Below are 17,722 nucleotides of genomic sequence, written 5' to 3'. Positions count from 1 at the left end.
TCTGATTTTGAAAAGCTTATGTAGCACTGCAGTTATGGTGCGTAGTTATAACATTGTCGGGGGCGGATGCTGAAAATGATCATCTTGTTCTGTGAAGGGGCGGCCAGTTGAGTCGGCCTGAACGGCAAGAGCTGCGCAACTCTGAGCACAGGAAGGAGACCCCCTCGGATGAGCACTCGAATGTCAAGGCAGCTCGGGGTGAGGGTCCAGCTCCTGCTGCAACTGAACTCGGGCCAGGCAGAGTCCCCGCCAACTGGGGGCCTGCTGCAGAATACCAGGTACGGACCAGAGAATTAACAGTTTGTTTGTTTGTCATAGGGCATGGAAACAGGCCCTTTGGCCCAACCTGCCCACACCAACCAACATGTCCCACCTGCCTGAATTCATCCCATATCCCTCTAAATACGTTCTATCCATATACCTGTCTAAATGTTTCCTAAACATTGCTGTGATAGTCCCAGCCTCAACTACCTCCTCCAGTTGCTCGTTCCATACACCCACCACCTTTAGTGTAAAAAAATATATATAAAAAATAAAAATTATATCTCAGGTTCCTATCAAATGCTTCCCCCCTCAACTATGTCCTCTACTTCTAGATTCCCCTTCTCTGGGCAAGCAAATCTGTGCGTTTACCTGATCTATTCCTCTTGCAGAGCTGCCAAGTAGTATGGATTTTACTTATTTTGTATGGAAATGCGATCAGAATACGGATGTACGGATTTGCATTGTAAAATATGATTTTTTTTAAATCGGCCCAACTTCCTGTTTCATCTTGCTGCTTAAAAAATGCAATGATATAAAGTCATACTGTAACTCTAAAAATTATAGCAGATTAAATCTCTTAGTATTTTAAATTTCAAGAAATTGGATGATTATTTTTGTAAGCCTGTCCCGCTCCAGGTTTAAACAACGCTGTCAGTTTAGCGCGTGGGAATTTAAACAAAGAGCTGTCGGCTACAGCTCTGTGGGTTCTAAATATAGCACTACCAGCTGGAGCGCTATGGGCTTTAAACATAGGGCCATGGGCTTTACACATAGGGAGAGGGAGGGAAAGATGAGGGAGAGGGAGGCTTCCAAAATGGCTTCTACATCATCATCTGGTGCTAAAAGTAGGAAGTAGTCGTTCAAACAGCAGTATACAAAGAGATGGCAATGAATGCACGGTCAAGTAAGGTGTGTAGACGACATGTCAATTGGTAGCAAAGTTATGCATCCTTGTACTCTTTCATGGGTCTGACTGCACATTTAAAAAAAAAAAAAATTTTTAATTCAGCAAAATGGCACTGTCTAAAAATAGTTTTCCTCAGCAAAATACTGATTTTCAGGTACCAGAAAACTGAAATGCTCTGACAAAACTTGGCAGCTCTGCGCTTGTGATTTTACACACCTCTATAGGATCACCCCCTCATCCTCCTGCGCTTCAAGGAATAGAGTCCCAGCCTGCTCGAACTCTCCCCGCAGCTCGGGGGGGGGTGTGTGTGTGTTCCTAACCCTGGTGTGCGATTGTAACCTGAGCCATGAAACCAGTGCGCTCATCGGGTCCAGGGGGCTGATTTAATCAGTGGGACCACAGTTAATGTGCATTGCCGTAGGGATAAACTTTGATGATGCCGATGTGTTTTAAAGCTATCTTTTTTTTCCTCTTGTCGTATGGGAACATTGGAATTAAGTTGGGACGTTAGGATTCTTGTGGTAGATGTTTAGTAAGATGTGAGGGTGTTTATGACAAATGTTTCCTGTGGCATAGTCTGTGGATGGAATTACTGCTGGCAAGTATCCAGGCACTGCATACTTGGTAAGGGAGTGTTGCAACAGATAAAATAATGAAGGATGCTCTATAGCTGCAGCTGTGAGTGTGGCCGAGGGGAGGAAGAGGGGGAGTTGTTAGCGGGAGGAAGGGAGTCTTTTAGGGGCATGATAAGTGTCTTGTAAACCACAATAACCTTTATCTCTGTACTATTGGTTGTTGAATTAGTTGCCTGCCACATTGTGAATCACTTTCCTGATGACTTTACCAAGAGTTGGCTTCACCAAAGAATTCTCGGGATGGCGGGGCTGTCATAAGCTGAGAGAATGGAGCGGCTGGGGTTGTACACTCTGGAGTTTAGAAGGATGAGAGGGCACCTTGTTGAAACAAATAAGATTATTAAGGGTTTGGACACGCTAGAGGCAGGAAACATGTCCCCGATGTTGGGGGAGTCCAGAACCAGGGGCCACAGTTTAAGAATAAGGGGCAAGCCATTTAGTTGTGAATCTGTGGAATTTTCTGCCTCAGAGGGCAGTGGAAGGCAGCTCTCTGGATATTTTCAAGAGAGAGCTAGATAGGGCTCTTAAAGATAGCGGAGTCGGGGAAGAAGGCAGGAACGGGGTACTGATTGTGGATGATCAGCCATGATCACATTGTATGGCGGTGCTGGCTCGAAGGGCCGAATGGCCTACTCCTGCACCTATTGTTTAATGGCTATTGCCTCTCTTTGCCACCTTTGGTTTTCGGTCTGAAGAAGGGTTGCAACCCAAATCATCACCTATCCATTTTGCTCAGAGATGCTGCCCAACCCGCTGATTTATAGAGTCTTACAGCGTTGAACAGGGACCTTGGGGCCCAACCTGACCATGTCAATCACACACTAGTTCCACCTGCCTGCGTTTGGCCCATATCACTCAACCTGTCCTATCTGTGTACTATCTAAATGTTTTTTAAACATTGGGATAGACCCAGCCTCAACTACCTCCTCTGGCAGCTTGTTCCATACACCCACCTCTGTGTGAAAAAGTTACCCCTCGGGTTCCTATTAAATCTCTCCTCTCCCTTCACCTTGAACCTATGTCCTGTGGTTCTCTATTCTCCTACTCTGGGCATGGGACTCTGTGGGCCTACCTGATCTATTCCTCTCATGATCTTGTACACCTATATAGGATTACCTCTCAACCTCCAGTGCTCCAAGGAATAGAGACCCAGCCTGCTCAACCTAAGGTCCAGCATTTTGTGCCTACCTTCAGACCCTTTACCAAGCTGGTTTTCTGTGCTGGATGTGATGAGTGGACTGATATAGTGCTAGGTGACCACGTTGATATCTGCCAGGTGAAATGATGCATGGGACGAGCAAATTGAAAACCACAGGCTGTCAAGTTTATATTCCTCGTTTGCTAAAAAACTGTCGGGTTATAAAACTAAACCAACGCAAACCCAGGGCCATTCCGGATCTCATCCAAGTCCAAAGTTGACTGCATGGCTCTTCCATGTTCTGGAAAGCCACTCCTGGCCAATTCCGAGCTGGCTATAAATCCCAACCTGGCCAGCAATGCTTGCATGCTTCGAATTAAAATAATTATTTGGACATTTAACTATACTCCTGCACCTATTGTCTATTGACTGGGGTCGGACAAGTCTTTACTACTTACTTTGTTTTTGCGCTAATGACTTCTGGCGTTGAAGGAAGGAAGCTAGAGGCGTTTTAAATCTTTCTCCTTCCCCTCGCACCAATGCCTACCACGAGGTTGGAGCAAACTATCCTAACGTATTAAAACTCAGTAACTAATGTGTCTTTTTAGGGTCGAAGAACAGGATCAGGCATGGTCTCGCCCCACGAGCATCAGGTTGCTCCAGGGCCATACCGCATCTCCAGGCAGGCTTACCCGAGCGTACACCAGGTTTGTAGGGCCAGCTGTAGGTTAAGACACTAGACTGACTTTTAGTTCAAGCTTCACTAAGGTGTGTTTCAGGTTTTTTAAGTTAAAACCAGCTTTGAAACTATCTTTCGACTTTTGATCTGGAGGAGAGGGATGAGTCCAGAGTCTGGTAACATGAAAGAAACTGCTGAGGTTTCAGGGACATTCCTGAGAGTTTTGTGAATGAGCGCTGGGAGGCAATCTTCCTGGGAAATCCACTAGCGTGCACTAGTTTTTTGTTTTTTTTTGCGGTCTCTTTTGAGGCAGTATTCCTTTGTAAGAGACCTGGCACTTGATCTGTGAGGCAGCCTGAAGGTAAAGCACTAGGTGTGTGGCAGAGGCTTCTTTTGAAGACGACAGGAGATAATATGGTGGGGGCTGTGATTTTGGACTTCCCCTTCAACCGGTCAGAACCTGCACAGCCTCAGGATAGTGCTGCTAATCCAACAGCGGCTGATGGATAAGATTTCTTTCAAAGTGAAGTAAAAGTTTCAAAATAAGTCTCTCCACCTTTCCGACTCAATTCTCATCTCCCTTTTGTGTTTCCTTCCCTGGCATGAATCGTCCGTTGCCCTCAATCCTTTTACTTTTTCCTTTCAATGGTTTTTTTTGTTTGGTGCGGTGTGTCGTGTCCACTTGAGCAAGAGTGGTTCCGAAGATGGAGAAATCTTTAGTGTGCCACTGCAATGGTCTTTTTTGTTTTATTTAACTGCTCTCCAGTTCTTTGTCTTAGAACAGAACAGTCGTGCTTCTCAACCTTCTTACCCTTGCAGAACCCTTGAAGTGATTTTCATCTCGGGGGAACCCCTACATAAAAATTATTATATATCTTTATTAATCTCTTTCTTTCGCTTTCATAAACTTAAAGTTCGTAAGGCAAACACAATATATTTTTCCGATGACTGGTTTGAGCAAAAAATAACGTATGTTTTTCCTCAAGTTTATTAATAATTATTAAAAGTTATTAAAAATAACTGAAATCAAACTGCTTGTTGAAAACGGAAGCAAATAAAGGCAAACAGAAGAACTAGCGGAAGAGGGAGAGAAAAAGAAAACAACACACAAACTTTTCATAAACTAACAAAAACATACATAAATAAACGATACACGAACACAAAATATACATAAACGGACTTACATTTCAAAAATTCATATAGCATCTCTAATTGATGGGTAAAAATTACTAAATAACGTGGGTGAATGAGGGACTGTACCTGCAAGGCAGGAAGCACAGACAGGACTGATGGAGACCGTGCGAGCGTCTGTACTCGAGTGAGTCACTTGATGATACACGAATCTGTCACATCCAGCTCCTGTCCATTGACCACTAAAGGCCGTTTCACACTGGCCCCGTATAGACGTCACTAAATATGACGTCGCTAAAAAGATGTCGCTAAATATGAGGTACATGTGTAATAAAATTGCGAATATGAAATTAAACACAGAAATGCATTTACAAAGGATTAGCCTATTTATCACTATTCCTCTCGGAACCTGTTGCGACCTCTCATGGAACCCTCGTGTTTCGGAGCACCCCGGTTGAGAAACGCTGGTCTAGCACAAGAACAGACCCTTCGGCTCACAATGTCTGTGCCAAACATGATGCCATGGCTAACTCTTATCTGCCTGTACGTAATCCATATGCCTATCCAAAAAATCTTTTTAATGCTGCCATCATATCTGCCTCGACCACCACCACCACCACCAGTAGTCCAGGCATTCACCTGCCTATGTGGTTATTAAACAAAAACTTGCCCGGTGCATCACCTTTTTAAACTTTACCCCCCTTGCCTTAAAGTTGTGCCCTCTAGTATTTGATATTTTCATCCTGGGGGGGGGGGGAATAGAAAGATTATTACTTTCTTTAAAAAAAGTTCAAGCTGTCTAGCCCAGTATCATGAGGACCTGAACTAGTCGGGCTGCCTTATGCAATCTTTCTGCGTTCATATGTCCAGAGTAGACCAGGGTCTTTTATACACCCTTCCCCTTTGCTGGCTAAGCCCTTGTCTGATTCTTTCGATGTGCATCTCTTTAGCTAAGACTTGCCGTATTAACGGCCTGTCCCACTTACGCGACCTTTACCAGCGACTGCTGGCACCCGTGATTGGTCGCCGAAATTTTCAACATGTTAAATTCAGCGGCGACCAGAAAGACACTACGACTCTTTGGAGGCCTCTCATGGCCATACAGGCGACCCCTGACGACATGTCGTGGGTGACCTCTCACGACCATAGGAGTCCTCTCACGACCATGCAGGCGACCACTGGCGACCTGTCCCGGGTGACCTCTAATGACCATACAGCCTGTATGGCCGTGGGAGGTCTCCAAAGAGTTGTGGCGTCTTTCTGGTTGCCGCTGAATTTTCAGCATGTTGAAAATTTAGGCGACCTATGACAGGTGCCTGTAGTCAAGGTCGCATAAGTGGGACAGGCCCATTATCCATCTGCATTAAGTTGGAGTTTTATTGCGCCATCTATTGAGGGTGGTCACTGTTATATGGTCCTGCAATAGTCCATGAGAGACCTATCTCTGTCTGTGAACCTCTGCCTCCTGACATGAGAGTTTTAACCGGAGCTTCCCCCCCTCCCGCTCTTTCCTCCCCCCCACAGCAGGCTGCGGTCCCCCAGGATAAAGGCAACCCGGCCCTGGCAAACCAAAAGGCGCCCGTGGGTGAAGACGAGGACGAGGCCTGGCGCCAGCGGCGCAAGCAGTCGTCCACAGAGATCTCTGCCGCGGTGGAGCGGGCGCGCAAGCGGCGCGAGGAGGAGGAGCGGCGCATGCAGGAGGAGCGGCGGGCCGCCTGCGCGGAGAAGCTGAAGCGCCTCGACGAGAAGTTCGGGGCGTCGGAGAAGCGGCAGAAGTGTGAGCAGGAGAAGGAGGAGGTGGCGGAGGGGAAGGAGAACGAGGAGCCCGTCGGCTCCAACAAACGGCAACGCACGGCCAGCAGCAGCAGCTTTGAAATGACTCAAGGTATTTCAAATGTGTTACTTGCCAGTCCCTTGCTACTTGGATGTCCTTGTACATCATTCACTGAAAATAAGCATGCAGGTACAGCAGGCAGTGAAGAAAGCGAATAGCATGTTGGCCTTTATAACAAGAGGAGTTGAGTATAGGAGCAAAGAGGTCCTTCTGCAGTTGTACAGAGCCATAGTGAGACCACACCTGGAGTATTGTGTGCACTTTTGGTCTCCAAATTTAAGGAAGGACATTCTTGCTATTGAGGGAGTGCAGCGTAAGTTCTCTGGGTTAATTCCCGGGATGGCGAGACTGTCATATGTTGAAAGAATGGTGCGACTGGGCTTGTATACACTGGAATTTAGAAGGATGAGAGGTTATCTTTTTTAAACATATGATTATTAAGGGTTTGGACACGCTAGAGGCAGGAAACATGTTCCCGATGTTGGGGAAGTCCAGAACTAGGGGCCACAGTTTAAGAATAAGGGATTGGCCATTTAGAATGGAGATGAGGAAAAACGTTTTCACCCAGAGAGTTGTGAATCTGTAGAATTCTCTGCCTTGGAAGGCAGTGGAGGCCGATTCTCTGGATACTTTCAAGAGAGAATTAGATAGAGCTCTTAAAGATAGTGGGGTCAAGGGATATGGGGAGAAGGCAGGAACGGGGTACTAATTGGGGATGCTCAGCCATGGTCACAGTGAATGGTGGTGCTGGCTCGAAGGGCCAAATGGCCTACTCCTGCACCTATTGTCTATTAGCTGAACTTGCTACCGGTTCCTCCACAATACGCTTGGGTACAATGTTCCCCAGTTAGTTGACACCATGGTGCATCTGTTAGTACTGCTGCCTCACAGCGCCAGAGACCCGGGTTTGATCCTGACCTCTGGTGCTTTCTGCGTGGAGTTTGCACGTTCTCCATGTGACCATGTGGGTTTCCTCCCATGTCCCAAAGTCGTGCGGGTGTGTAGGTCGACACAAAATGCTGGAGTAACTCAGCAGGTGAGGCACCATCTCTGGAGAGAAGGAATGGGCATCGTTTCGGGTCGAGACCCTTCGTCAGACTGATGACGGGAGGGGGCGGTGCGAAGATAGGATGTAGTCAAAGACAGTAAGACTGGGAGAACTGGGAAGGAGGGGGGGATGGAGAGAGAAACCAAGGGCTATCTGATGTTCGAGAAGACTATGTTCATACCGATGGGGTGTAAACTACCCAAGCAAAATATGAGGTAGACAAAAATGCTGGAGAAACTCGGTGGGTGAGGCTGCAACGATGGAGCGAAGGTATAGGTGATGTTTCGGGTCGAGACCCTTCTTCAGACTGGGTCTGAGCGAAATATGAGGTGCTGTTCCTCCAATTTGAGCTGGGCCTCACTCTGACAATGGAGGAGGCCCAGGACAGAAAGGTGAGATAACCCCCTGAACATTGCCCCTTATGTATATAGAGCGGATGAGAAAGTGGGATAACGTAGAACGTGTATGGACGGTGTGGGCTGAAGGGCCGTTGGCCCCGTTTCCATGCTATATCTCTGAACTTACAAGGTTGATCTCTCTAAATAGCCCCCTGTATGTGGGGAGTGGGTGAGAAAGGCGGAGATCGGTGGGCCAACTAGCCTGTGCCCATGCTGTATCTCTGAACCAAACTAAAGTGGGTGCACAAGTGATTCTCTGCTTTGTGCCTTGTGGCAGGCCTGGCAAATAATCGTGTCCACATATCACCCATCGCGATGACCCTGCAGCACCGCACGCAGCAGCAGCCTTCCGGAAATGATGCATTTGCTGCATTAGGCAGGACAACAGTTTGTGTACTGCATTCACGCGCTGTTTAAAAATTAGTATGTTCAGCCACAAACCTGGCTCTTATAATTGTCCTCAACTGCCCTGTTAGTTTGGCATTGATCAGTTGGCGTGTTTCCAAATGGCGTGCAACGCCTGTTTAGCAGACTGCTGTGATCTACGTGTTGTTAGCAAGCATGACCATTATCTACACCTCCAGTCCCACCCGTTCAACCAATTTAGTTTAAGAAAGAACTGCAGGTGCTGGAAAAATCGAAGGCAGACAAAAATGCTGGAGAAACTCAACGGGTGAGGGCAGAATCTATGGAGTGAAGGAATAGGGTTTTTTTCTGGGTTAAGATGTGGTCGTAGAGTTCGAGGGAAGGGGGAATCACAGAGGGCGGGGGCAGTGAGAGCGGAGGATGTTAAAGAGGGGGCTGTGAGAGAGGACGTCTGAAGAAGGGTCTCGACCCGAAACGTCACCTATTCCTTCGCTCCATAGATGCTGCCTCACCCACTGTTTCTCCAGCATTTTTGGCTACCTCCCAATGCTGGAATGAAAGCTCTTTTTTTCTTAAAGAAAAGGACAGCTACATTTTGTATTACAAACAGAAAGATTAAGCAAAGTGAATTACGGGGCCGCCCGGATTTCTTTGCAAGTTAGGTCGAGTCATACCTCCTGTGGTGTTACTACCACTGCTGTTGCTGTTACTGGACGTTTTGGCTGACTGGAGCCAGACGTCTGTGAAGCCGGCAGCTGAGATGTCGATGCATCGGTACTGAAAACAGCAAAAGGAAAGGAGGATGAAATATACAAAATGGATCGTACCATGTACCAACAACATAGCTGTTCATGTTCTACGTCCAAACCTCAACCTTCTAAACTCCAGCAAGGAAGCGTCCCTTCTTCTGAGGAAGGGTCTCGACCCGAAACGTCACCTATTTCCTTCGCTCCATTGATGCTGCCTCACCCGCTGTGTTTCTCCAGCATTTTCGTCTACCTCTGGTATTTAGTGCTCATCCCTAATGACGACGGATCTCCTCTAACTGAAGCAGACAATCCATTGAAGGTACTCCCGCTGTGTGTTGGCACCAAATGCTGGGGTGACTCAGCGGGACAGGCAGCATCTCAGGAGAGGAAATATCGGTGACGTTTCAGCCTGAAGAAGGGTCTCGACCCAAACATCACCCATTCCTTCTATCCAGAGATGCTGCCTGGCCCGCTGATAACTCATTTTAGTTTAGTATAGAGATACGGCCCACCAGGTCCGCGCCGACCAGCGATCCCCGCACATTAACACTATCCTATACCCACTAGGGACAATTTTTCACACTTACCAAGCCAATTAACCTACAAACCTGTACATACGTCTTTGGAGTGTGGGAGGAAACCGAAGATCTAGGAGAAAACACACACAGGTCAGGGGGAGAAGGTGTAAACTCCGTACAGACAGCACCCGTAGTTGGGATCGAACCCGGGTCTCCGGTGCTGCATTCGCTGTAAGACAGCAACTCTACTGCTGCGCCACCTATTGATAGGGCTGAATGATGTTTTTTATAAATGTATAAATTGATTTTAAAAAAAAGGAGGGAATGACAATATATTTATATTAAACATCATTCAGCCTCATCATTATGTCTATCTTCGGTTTTGTGTCTACAGTTTAAACCAGCATCTGCAGCTCCTTCCTACACCCTCCCCCCACTGTGCACTCACGTCAATGTGTAAAACCCTCCCCCCACTGTGCACTCACGTCAATGTGTAAAACCCTCCCCCCACTGTGCACTCACGTCAATGTGTAAAACTTACACGTCAACTTGGGGGGCTTGCCTGGCTACACTGGAAATGATGAGCACGGGAGGTTCGATTAAATGCAGATGACTCTATTTATTTGATCTTTTTTTGTTTCTCTCCAGCTGAACCTCCACCTCCTCCTGAAAAGGAGACGGTTGAAGTGAAAGAGGAGACGGGGGTGGCAAGAGTGGAGTCAAAAGTAGAGGTGGTAGTGCAGGGGAGGCAGCCGCAGCCCTCGCAGGGTTACTCCAAGTACCAGAAGTCGTTGCCGCCCAGGTTTCAAAGGCAGCAGCAGGTAAGCCTTGTGATTGAGTAGTCAGTGATGGCCCCCATTCTTAGTCACGTGTGTGGCCAAAAATATGAAATACATCTCTTCAGTGTTTCCACTTTGAAGGAAATTACCCGAAATTTGGGAAATTCTGGTTGCCTTCGGGTAATTTTAGGATAATTTACTGGGTGGAAGTGTGAACTGTGAGGAGGATGCTGTTAGAATGCAGGGTGATTTGGACAGGTTGGGGGAGTGGGCAGATGCTTGGCAGATGCAGTTAAATGGGCAGATAAATGTGAGGTTATCCACTTTGGTAGCAAAAAAATGAAGGCAGATTACTATCTGAATGGCGACAAGTTGGGAAAAGGGGAAGTACAAGGGGATCTGGGGCTCCTTGTTCATCAGTCTATGAAAATAAGCATGCAGGTACAACAGGCAGTGAAGAAAGCGAATGGCCTTTACAACAAGAGGAGTCGAGCATGGGAGCAAAGAGTGCAGTTGTGCAGAGCCCTAGTGAGACCACACCTGGAGTATTGTGTGCAGTTTTGGTCCCCTAATTTGAGGAAGGACATTCTTGCTGTTGAGGGAGTGCAGCGTAGGTTTACAAGGTTAATTTCCGAGATGGCGAGACTGTCATATGCTGAGAGAATGGAGCGGCTGGGCTTGTACACTCTGGAGTTCAGAAGGATGAGAGGGGATCTTAGACAATAGACAATAAACAATAGACAATAGGTGCAGGAGTAGGCCATTTGGCCCTTCGAGCCAGCACCGTCATTCAATGTGATCATGGCTGATCATCCCCAATCAGTACCCCGTTCCTGCCTTCTCCCCATAACCCCTGACTCCGCTATCTTTAAGAGCCCAATCTAGCTCTCTCTTGAAAGCATCCAGAGAGCCTGCCTCCACTGCCCTCTGAGGCAGGGAATTCCACAGACTCACAACTCTCTGTGAGAAAAAGTGTTTCCTTGTCTCTGTTCTAAATGGCTTACCCCTTATTCTTAAACTGGCCCCTGGTTCTGGACTCCCCCAACATCGGGAACATGTTTCCTATTCATGTACCTGTCTTAACTGTTTCTGAAATGATGGGATAATCCCAGCCGCAACTATCTTCTCTTGCAGCTTGATCCGTACACCCACCGCCCTTTGTGTGAAAAGATAACCCTTCAGATTCTTAGTAAATCTTTTCCCCTTCACCTTGAACATATGTCCTCTGGTCCTCGATTTCCTACACTGGGCAAGATACCTTGTGCATCTACCTGATCTATTCCTCTCATGATTTTGCACCCTTCTATAATATCTCCCCTCATCCTCCTGCGCTTGATGGAATAGAGACCCAGCCTACTCAACCATTCCCTGTACCCTCTAGTCCTGGCAACATCCTCGTAAATCTTCTCTGAACCCTTTCAAGCTTGACAACATCTTTCCCTGTAAGAGCAGAGCAGCACAGCAACAAGGCCTTCAGCCCACATTATCTCTGCTGAAAATGATGCCCAGCTCTACTCCTATCGCACCATATCCCGAATGTTCTTGTGCTTATTTAAATGCCGCTATCGTATCAACCTCCACCGCTGCCTCCTCGATGTGCCCGGAGAAACTTCTGTTAAGTTTAATTTTGGGTTTAAGAATAAGATAGCAAGTGTCCCCAGTAACACAGCCCATTCGTAGGCCCCCCTCGGTCATGACTGACCATGGGTGATGCGTCCTAGTTGTTGGCTGCTTGCTCCAAACCCCGGCTAGAGCAGTGGCGTCTCCTCCATTGCCAGAGTGAGCAACACCGGAAATTGGAGGAACAGCACCTCATATTCCGCCTGGGTAGCCTGCGGCCGGCGGGCATGAACATTGAATTCTCCCAATTTTGCTAGCCGTTGCTGTCTCTTCCCCTTCCTTAACCCTCGAGCTGTCTCCTCCCATCCCCCCGCCCTCGGGCTCCTCCTCCTCCCCTGTTTCCTTCCTTCTCTCTCTCCCCCACCTCCTATCAGTCTGAAGAAGGGTTTCGACCCGAAATGTCACCTATTTCCTTCGCTCCATAGATGCTGCTGCACCTGCTGAGTTTCTCCAGCATTTTTGTGTACCCCGGCTAGAGCAGCGTCTCTTGAGGCCGAAGAGACCAATGCGGGCGTGATGGTCTCTGTGGCAAAGGTCACATTTGTGTGTGGTCTCTGGTCTGTTGAAGTTGCTGCGCTCCTTTCTGCCGCTGCGTTCAACAGTTTCTCTTCCCCCGTTTTGAGATGTTGGTTCGGGGTACCTCTCCACCTCGTGCAGTCAGCTGCAAGGCTGTCCCAGGACTCCACAGCCCACACTCATTTTCATCTGGATTTTAATCTCGAGCACTGTCTTGTGTGAACGTAGCTTGATAATTTCCCTAACTCGCTATTTATTTTACTTACTTACTGCCTGTTATGCCGTGGCAACGAAGGTCCTCCACTCAGCAGTGTTGATTTCTTCAGTTGCTGTTTCCGTAACATATTTGTTTTACGAGACAGGGTTGTCAGCCCTGTGCTCAACCCCCAACCTGGAGGACCAGTGGATCACTCTTCATCTCACCTCTATTTTCGACCTGTCCAGCATGGGAGACACTAACAGGAGATGAATCTCCCGCTGGCATAGCTCTAGGGGTCACTGAGACACACAAGCTCCCCGACCACGACAAGTTTGCAATCCATTTTACAATATTTATTTGACAGATTATTTTATATGTACAATTTCTATCAAGGCTGGTGCAATTTCTATCCAATAGATATAATGCATACATTGGATCTTCAGGAGAAATTGCCCCACTTTTATCTGAAGATGGTGCAGTGACCTCAGTCAAGGCTTCGGTTTACTGCCGTCAGTAAGAGGCTGTTTGCTTATAAATAGACTCTTCTAGCTGATTGCAATAAAGAACGCTTCTCTGAGACCTGCTTCCAACGTGGCATGTTGTCAGGAAGTTGCCCTAGATAAGTGATGTCTCAAATGGGAGAGACTAGATACGTAGTTGTCTGAACTCTCTGATGGAGTGCAAAAAAAACTGTAAATCATCCCCTCATTCCCTCAAAACTAATGGAAGTCTGAAGAAAGGTCTCGACCTGAAACGTTGCCTATTTCCTTCGCTCCATAGCTGCTGCCTCATCTGCTGAGTTTCTCCAGCATTTTTGTCTACTCTCAAAGCTAATGGCAGGTTGGCCTTCATCGCGAGAGAATTTGAGTATAGGAGCAAGGAGGTCCTACTGCAGTTGTACAGGGCCCTGGTGAGATCACACCTCAGTATTGTGTGCATTTTGCATCTCCTAATTTGAGCAAGGATATTCTTCCTATTGATGGAGTGCAGCGTAAGTTAGGAAGCGAGCGGGCAAGATCATCTCTGACCCCTCTCACCCTGGCCACAAACTCTTTGAATCACTTCCCTCTGGAAGGCGACTCCGGACTGGCAAAGCTGCCACAGCCAGACATAAAAACAGCTTTTATCCATGAGTAGTTGCTCTACTCAACAACCAAACATCTGTTTTTATTATTAATATGTTTTTGTTCATCTTTTATTATTTTTATTTTAATCTTAAAATGAACGTATTTAAAATACCAAAGAGTAAAAGAAGATTCAACAAAATAATCCTCCCCGACTGACGGCCACAATTAAAACATTAGTAAGTCATGAGGGCTATTTTAACAAAATATTTTACATTTTCAAGTATATCTAATTGAAGTTTCTTGGATGCAGCCTTATTAGATAACAGTTAACTTAATGCGGCATTCCGCCATGAAAAGGTTCCCCACCCCTGCTCTAACCTGCAGGAGTCGGTGTAGATAGTTTGCTCGAGGTATTTTAGCCGCATCCTCTTGGAAGCTGGAGAGGAAAAATTGGACGTTCCATTGCACGTTCCAAAGGGTTTTTTTAAAGCGGTTATACATCGATGGTAACACTATACGCCACCGTCTCTGCATTTTCTTTTGATTCAGGAACAGCTGCTGAAGCAGCAGCAGTGGCAGCAGCAGCAGCAGCAGCAACAACAGCAGCAGCAGCAGCAACAACAGCAGCAGCAGCAGCAGCAACAGCATCACCACCACCAGCAGCCCTCCCAACAGGCTCCAGTGCAGCAGCCGCCTCTGCCACTTGCAATGGCCCCGCCGTCAGCACCCATGCACCCACAGCAGCAGCAGAAGCCCATGTACCCGGGCTCAATCGGCCGGCCGCCTCCGCCCCCCATGCCCCCCATGGGCTATGACCCGCGATGGATGATGATGCCACCTTACATGGACCCTCGCATGATGCAGGGCCGTCCTCCCATCGATTACTTCCCACCTGGCGTTCACCCATCAGGCAAGTAAAAACCAAAGATCCTATATACAGCGAGCAAGATAGACCACTCACGAAAAAGACGTAGTACGGTCATGGGCAGATTCATGGGTAATTTTCGGCCCCATTTCCGTAACCGGCTTCCGTCCCCGCACCAAAGATCCCGTAGCAGAGCAAAGATAACTAGTGCGGAGACGGAAGCCGGTTACAGAAAAATCCTCGTAAAAATAAAAGTTATTTTGTAAAAATCTTCTCCTCATTTTCAGAGTTTTAATTTATTAACACAAACTGTCCCCCCGCAACGTTGATTGCACTGCGGGAGGGATACCCAAAGTCGGGTCGGTTACTGAAATGGATGGGGGAAAAAGGCCCATGTTTCGCTCCGTGGCGTACTACATGTCAGCCCGCATTTAGCAGGATTGGTCTATCTTGCTCCGCTATAGGATCTTTGGTAAAAAAACGCTCGCTCCCCTCCACCTTTAACAAGTGCAGGGCTCTTAGTCCACCAGTCATAGGCCATTTGTTCAATCAAGTCGACTCCGCTGTTCAATCATGGCTGATCTATCTTCCCCTATCAATCCCATTATCCTGCCTTCTCCCCATTACCGCTGACACCCTGACTAATCAAGGTGTGTAGGTTAATTGGCTTGGTAAAAAATCAGATTTTATGTCCATCGCATCTACTCTGCCATTCAATCATGGCTGATCTATCTTTCTCTCTCAATCCGACAATCCTGCCATCGCCCCATAACCACTGACACCGTACTAACCAAGAATCTTATCGCATCTTCCCATCTCCTCCCCTTTTGACTTTCCGCAGAGACCGCTCCCTCCGTAACTCCCTGGTCAATTCGTCCCTTCCCACCCAAACCACCCCCTTCCCCTGGTACTTTCCCCTACACTTGTCGCTTTACTTCCTCCCTTGACTCCATCCAAGGACCCAAGCAGTCTTTCCGGGTGAGGCAGAGGTTCACCTGCATCTCCTCCAACCTCATCTATTGCATCCGCTGTTCTAGGTATCAGCAGCTGTACATACATCGGTGAGACCAAGCGCAGGCTTGGCGATCGCTTTGCCCAACACCTCCGCTCAGTTCGCAAAAAGCAACCTAATCTCCCAGTGGCTCAGCACTTCAACTCTCCCTCCCATTCCGAATCCGACCTTTCTGTCCTGGGTCTCCTCCATGGCCAGTGTGAGTCCCACCACAAATTGGACAAGCAGCACCTCATCTTTCGCTTGGGCAGTTTACACCCCAGTGGTATGAACATTGACTTCTCCAATTTCAGGTAGTCCTTGCTTTCTCCCTCCTTCCCCTCCCCTTCCCAGCTCCCCCACAGCCCACTGTCTCCACCTCTTCCTTTCTTCTTACCGTCCCCCCGCCCCACCTCCTCGTCAGTCTGAAGGGGGTCTCGTCCCGAAAAGTCACCCATTCCTTCGCTTCATAGATCCTGCCTCACCCGCTGAGTTTCTCCAACATTTTTGTCTACCTTCGATTTTTCCAGCTTCTGCAGTTCTTTCTTAAAAAAGAATCTTATCAATCTCTGTCTTAAAATTACCAGTGACTTGGCCTCCACAACCTTCTGTGGCAATGAATTCCAGTTTAAGTCCATTTGCAAGAATAGCCAGTTTTAGTAACAAAAGGGGATGGGGAGCAACATGTAAAAACAAACAACCGCAAGTGCTTGATTATGAATAAAAGGCTCCAAGTGCTGGAGTAACTCAGCAGGTTAGGCAACATCTCTGGAGAAGATGGATAGATGACATTTTGGGTCGGGACTTGTCAGTAGGGTCCTGTCCTCAAATGTGACCTAACCATGTTCTCCAGGGAAGCTGTCTGACCTGCTGAGTTACTCTTTTTTTTTTAAAAGGTAGCAACATTATTATTGATAGTGATAAAATTCAGAGAGAAAATTAGTTAAAGGAACCTTCAATATATTTTTTTTAACAAAATGGGGGATGAGGGGGGGGATCTTATAGAAACCTATAAAAGAACTGGACAAGCTAGATGCAGGAAAAATGTTCCCAATGTTGGGCGAGTCCAGAACCAGGGGGCACACTTAGAATAAAGGGGAGGACATTTAAGACTGAGGTGAGAAAATACTTTTTCACCCAGAGAGTTGTGAATTTGTGGAATTCCCTGCCACAGAGGGCATTGGAGGCCAAATCACTGGATGAATTTAAGAGGGAGTTAGATAGAGCTCTAAGGGTTAGTGGAATCAAGGGATATGGGGAAAAGACAGGCACGGGTTATTGATTGGGGACGATCAGCCATGATCACAATGAATGGTGGTGCTGGCTCGAAGGGCCGAATGGCCTCCTCTTGCACCTTTTTTCTATGTTTCTATGTAACACTTTATTCATTTATTATTGAAAATTAACAGGTCCATGTGTAAAATCTGCTCAGTAGACTAACAGTTGGACACAAAGCTGGAGTAACTCAGCGGGACAGGCAGCATCTCTGGCGAGGCGGAATGGGTAGTTTCGGGTCGAGACCCTTCTATCAGACTGAGAGTCGCAGGAAAGCGAAACAAGAGATCTGGAAGATGATATAGTGAGATAAAGAACAATGAATGAAAGATGCGCAGAAACGAAACGATGATAAAGGAAACAGGCCATTGTCAGCTGTTTGTTGGGTGATAACGCAAAGCTGGTGCGACTGTGGTGAGGGATGGAGACGGAGAGATAGGGAATGCCGGGGTTACTTGATGTTAGATAAATCAATATACTTCTGGACTATAAGCTGCCCAAGCGAAATATGAGATGCTGTTCCTCCAATTTGCGTTTAGTCTCACTGATAATGGACGAGACCTGACAATAGACTCTTAGTTTGAACAACAACAGTCAGACCCGTCTGAAGAAGGGTCTCAACCCGAAGCGTCACCTGTTCCTTCTCTCTAGAAATGTTGCCTGTCCCGCTGAGTTACTCCAGCTTTTTATGTCTATCTTCCGTTCTATTGTGTAGCTAGCTGGCTTTAGTGTTGGACCCACTT

The 17,722-nt window shown here is 47.2% G+C and overlaps 1 protein-coding gene across 1 annotated transcript in view; it reads left to right on the top strand.

The window, feature by feature from the left end:
* Positions 1 to 17,722, top strand: part of LOC129694216 (protein PRRC2A-like) — a 144,231-nt gene that overhangs the window by 60,620 nt on the left and 65,889 nt on the right. Inside the window, 4 exon segments of the mRNA XM_055630932.1 lie at positions 98 to 278; positions 6,279 to 6,639; positions 10,316 to 10,488; positions 14,398 to 14,758. Coding sequence (XP_055486907.1) covers positions 98 to 278; positions 6,279 to 6,639; positions 10,316 to 10,488; positions 14,398 to 14,758 — 1,076 coding nt within the window.

This window comes from Leucoraja erinacea, unplaced genomic scaffold (genome assembly GCF_028641065.1).
Source record: "Leucoraja erinacea ecotype New England unplaced genomic scaffold, Leri_hhj_1 Leri_57S, whole genome shotgun sequence".
Classification (NCBI taxonomy): Eukaryota; Metazoa; Chordata; class Chondrichthyes; order Rajiformes; family Rajidae; genus Leucoraja; species Leucoraja erinaceus.
This window is presented reverse-complemented; position numbering and strand designations above follow the sequence as displayed.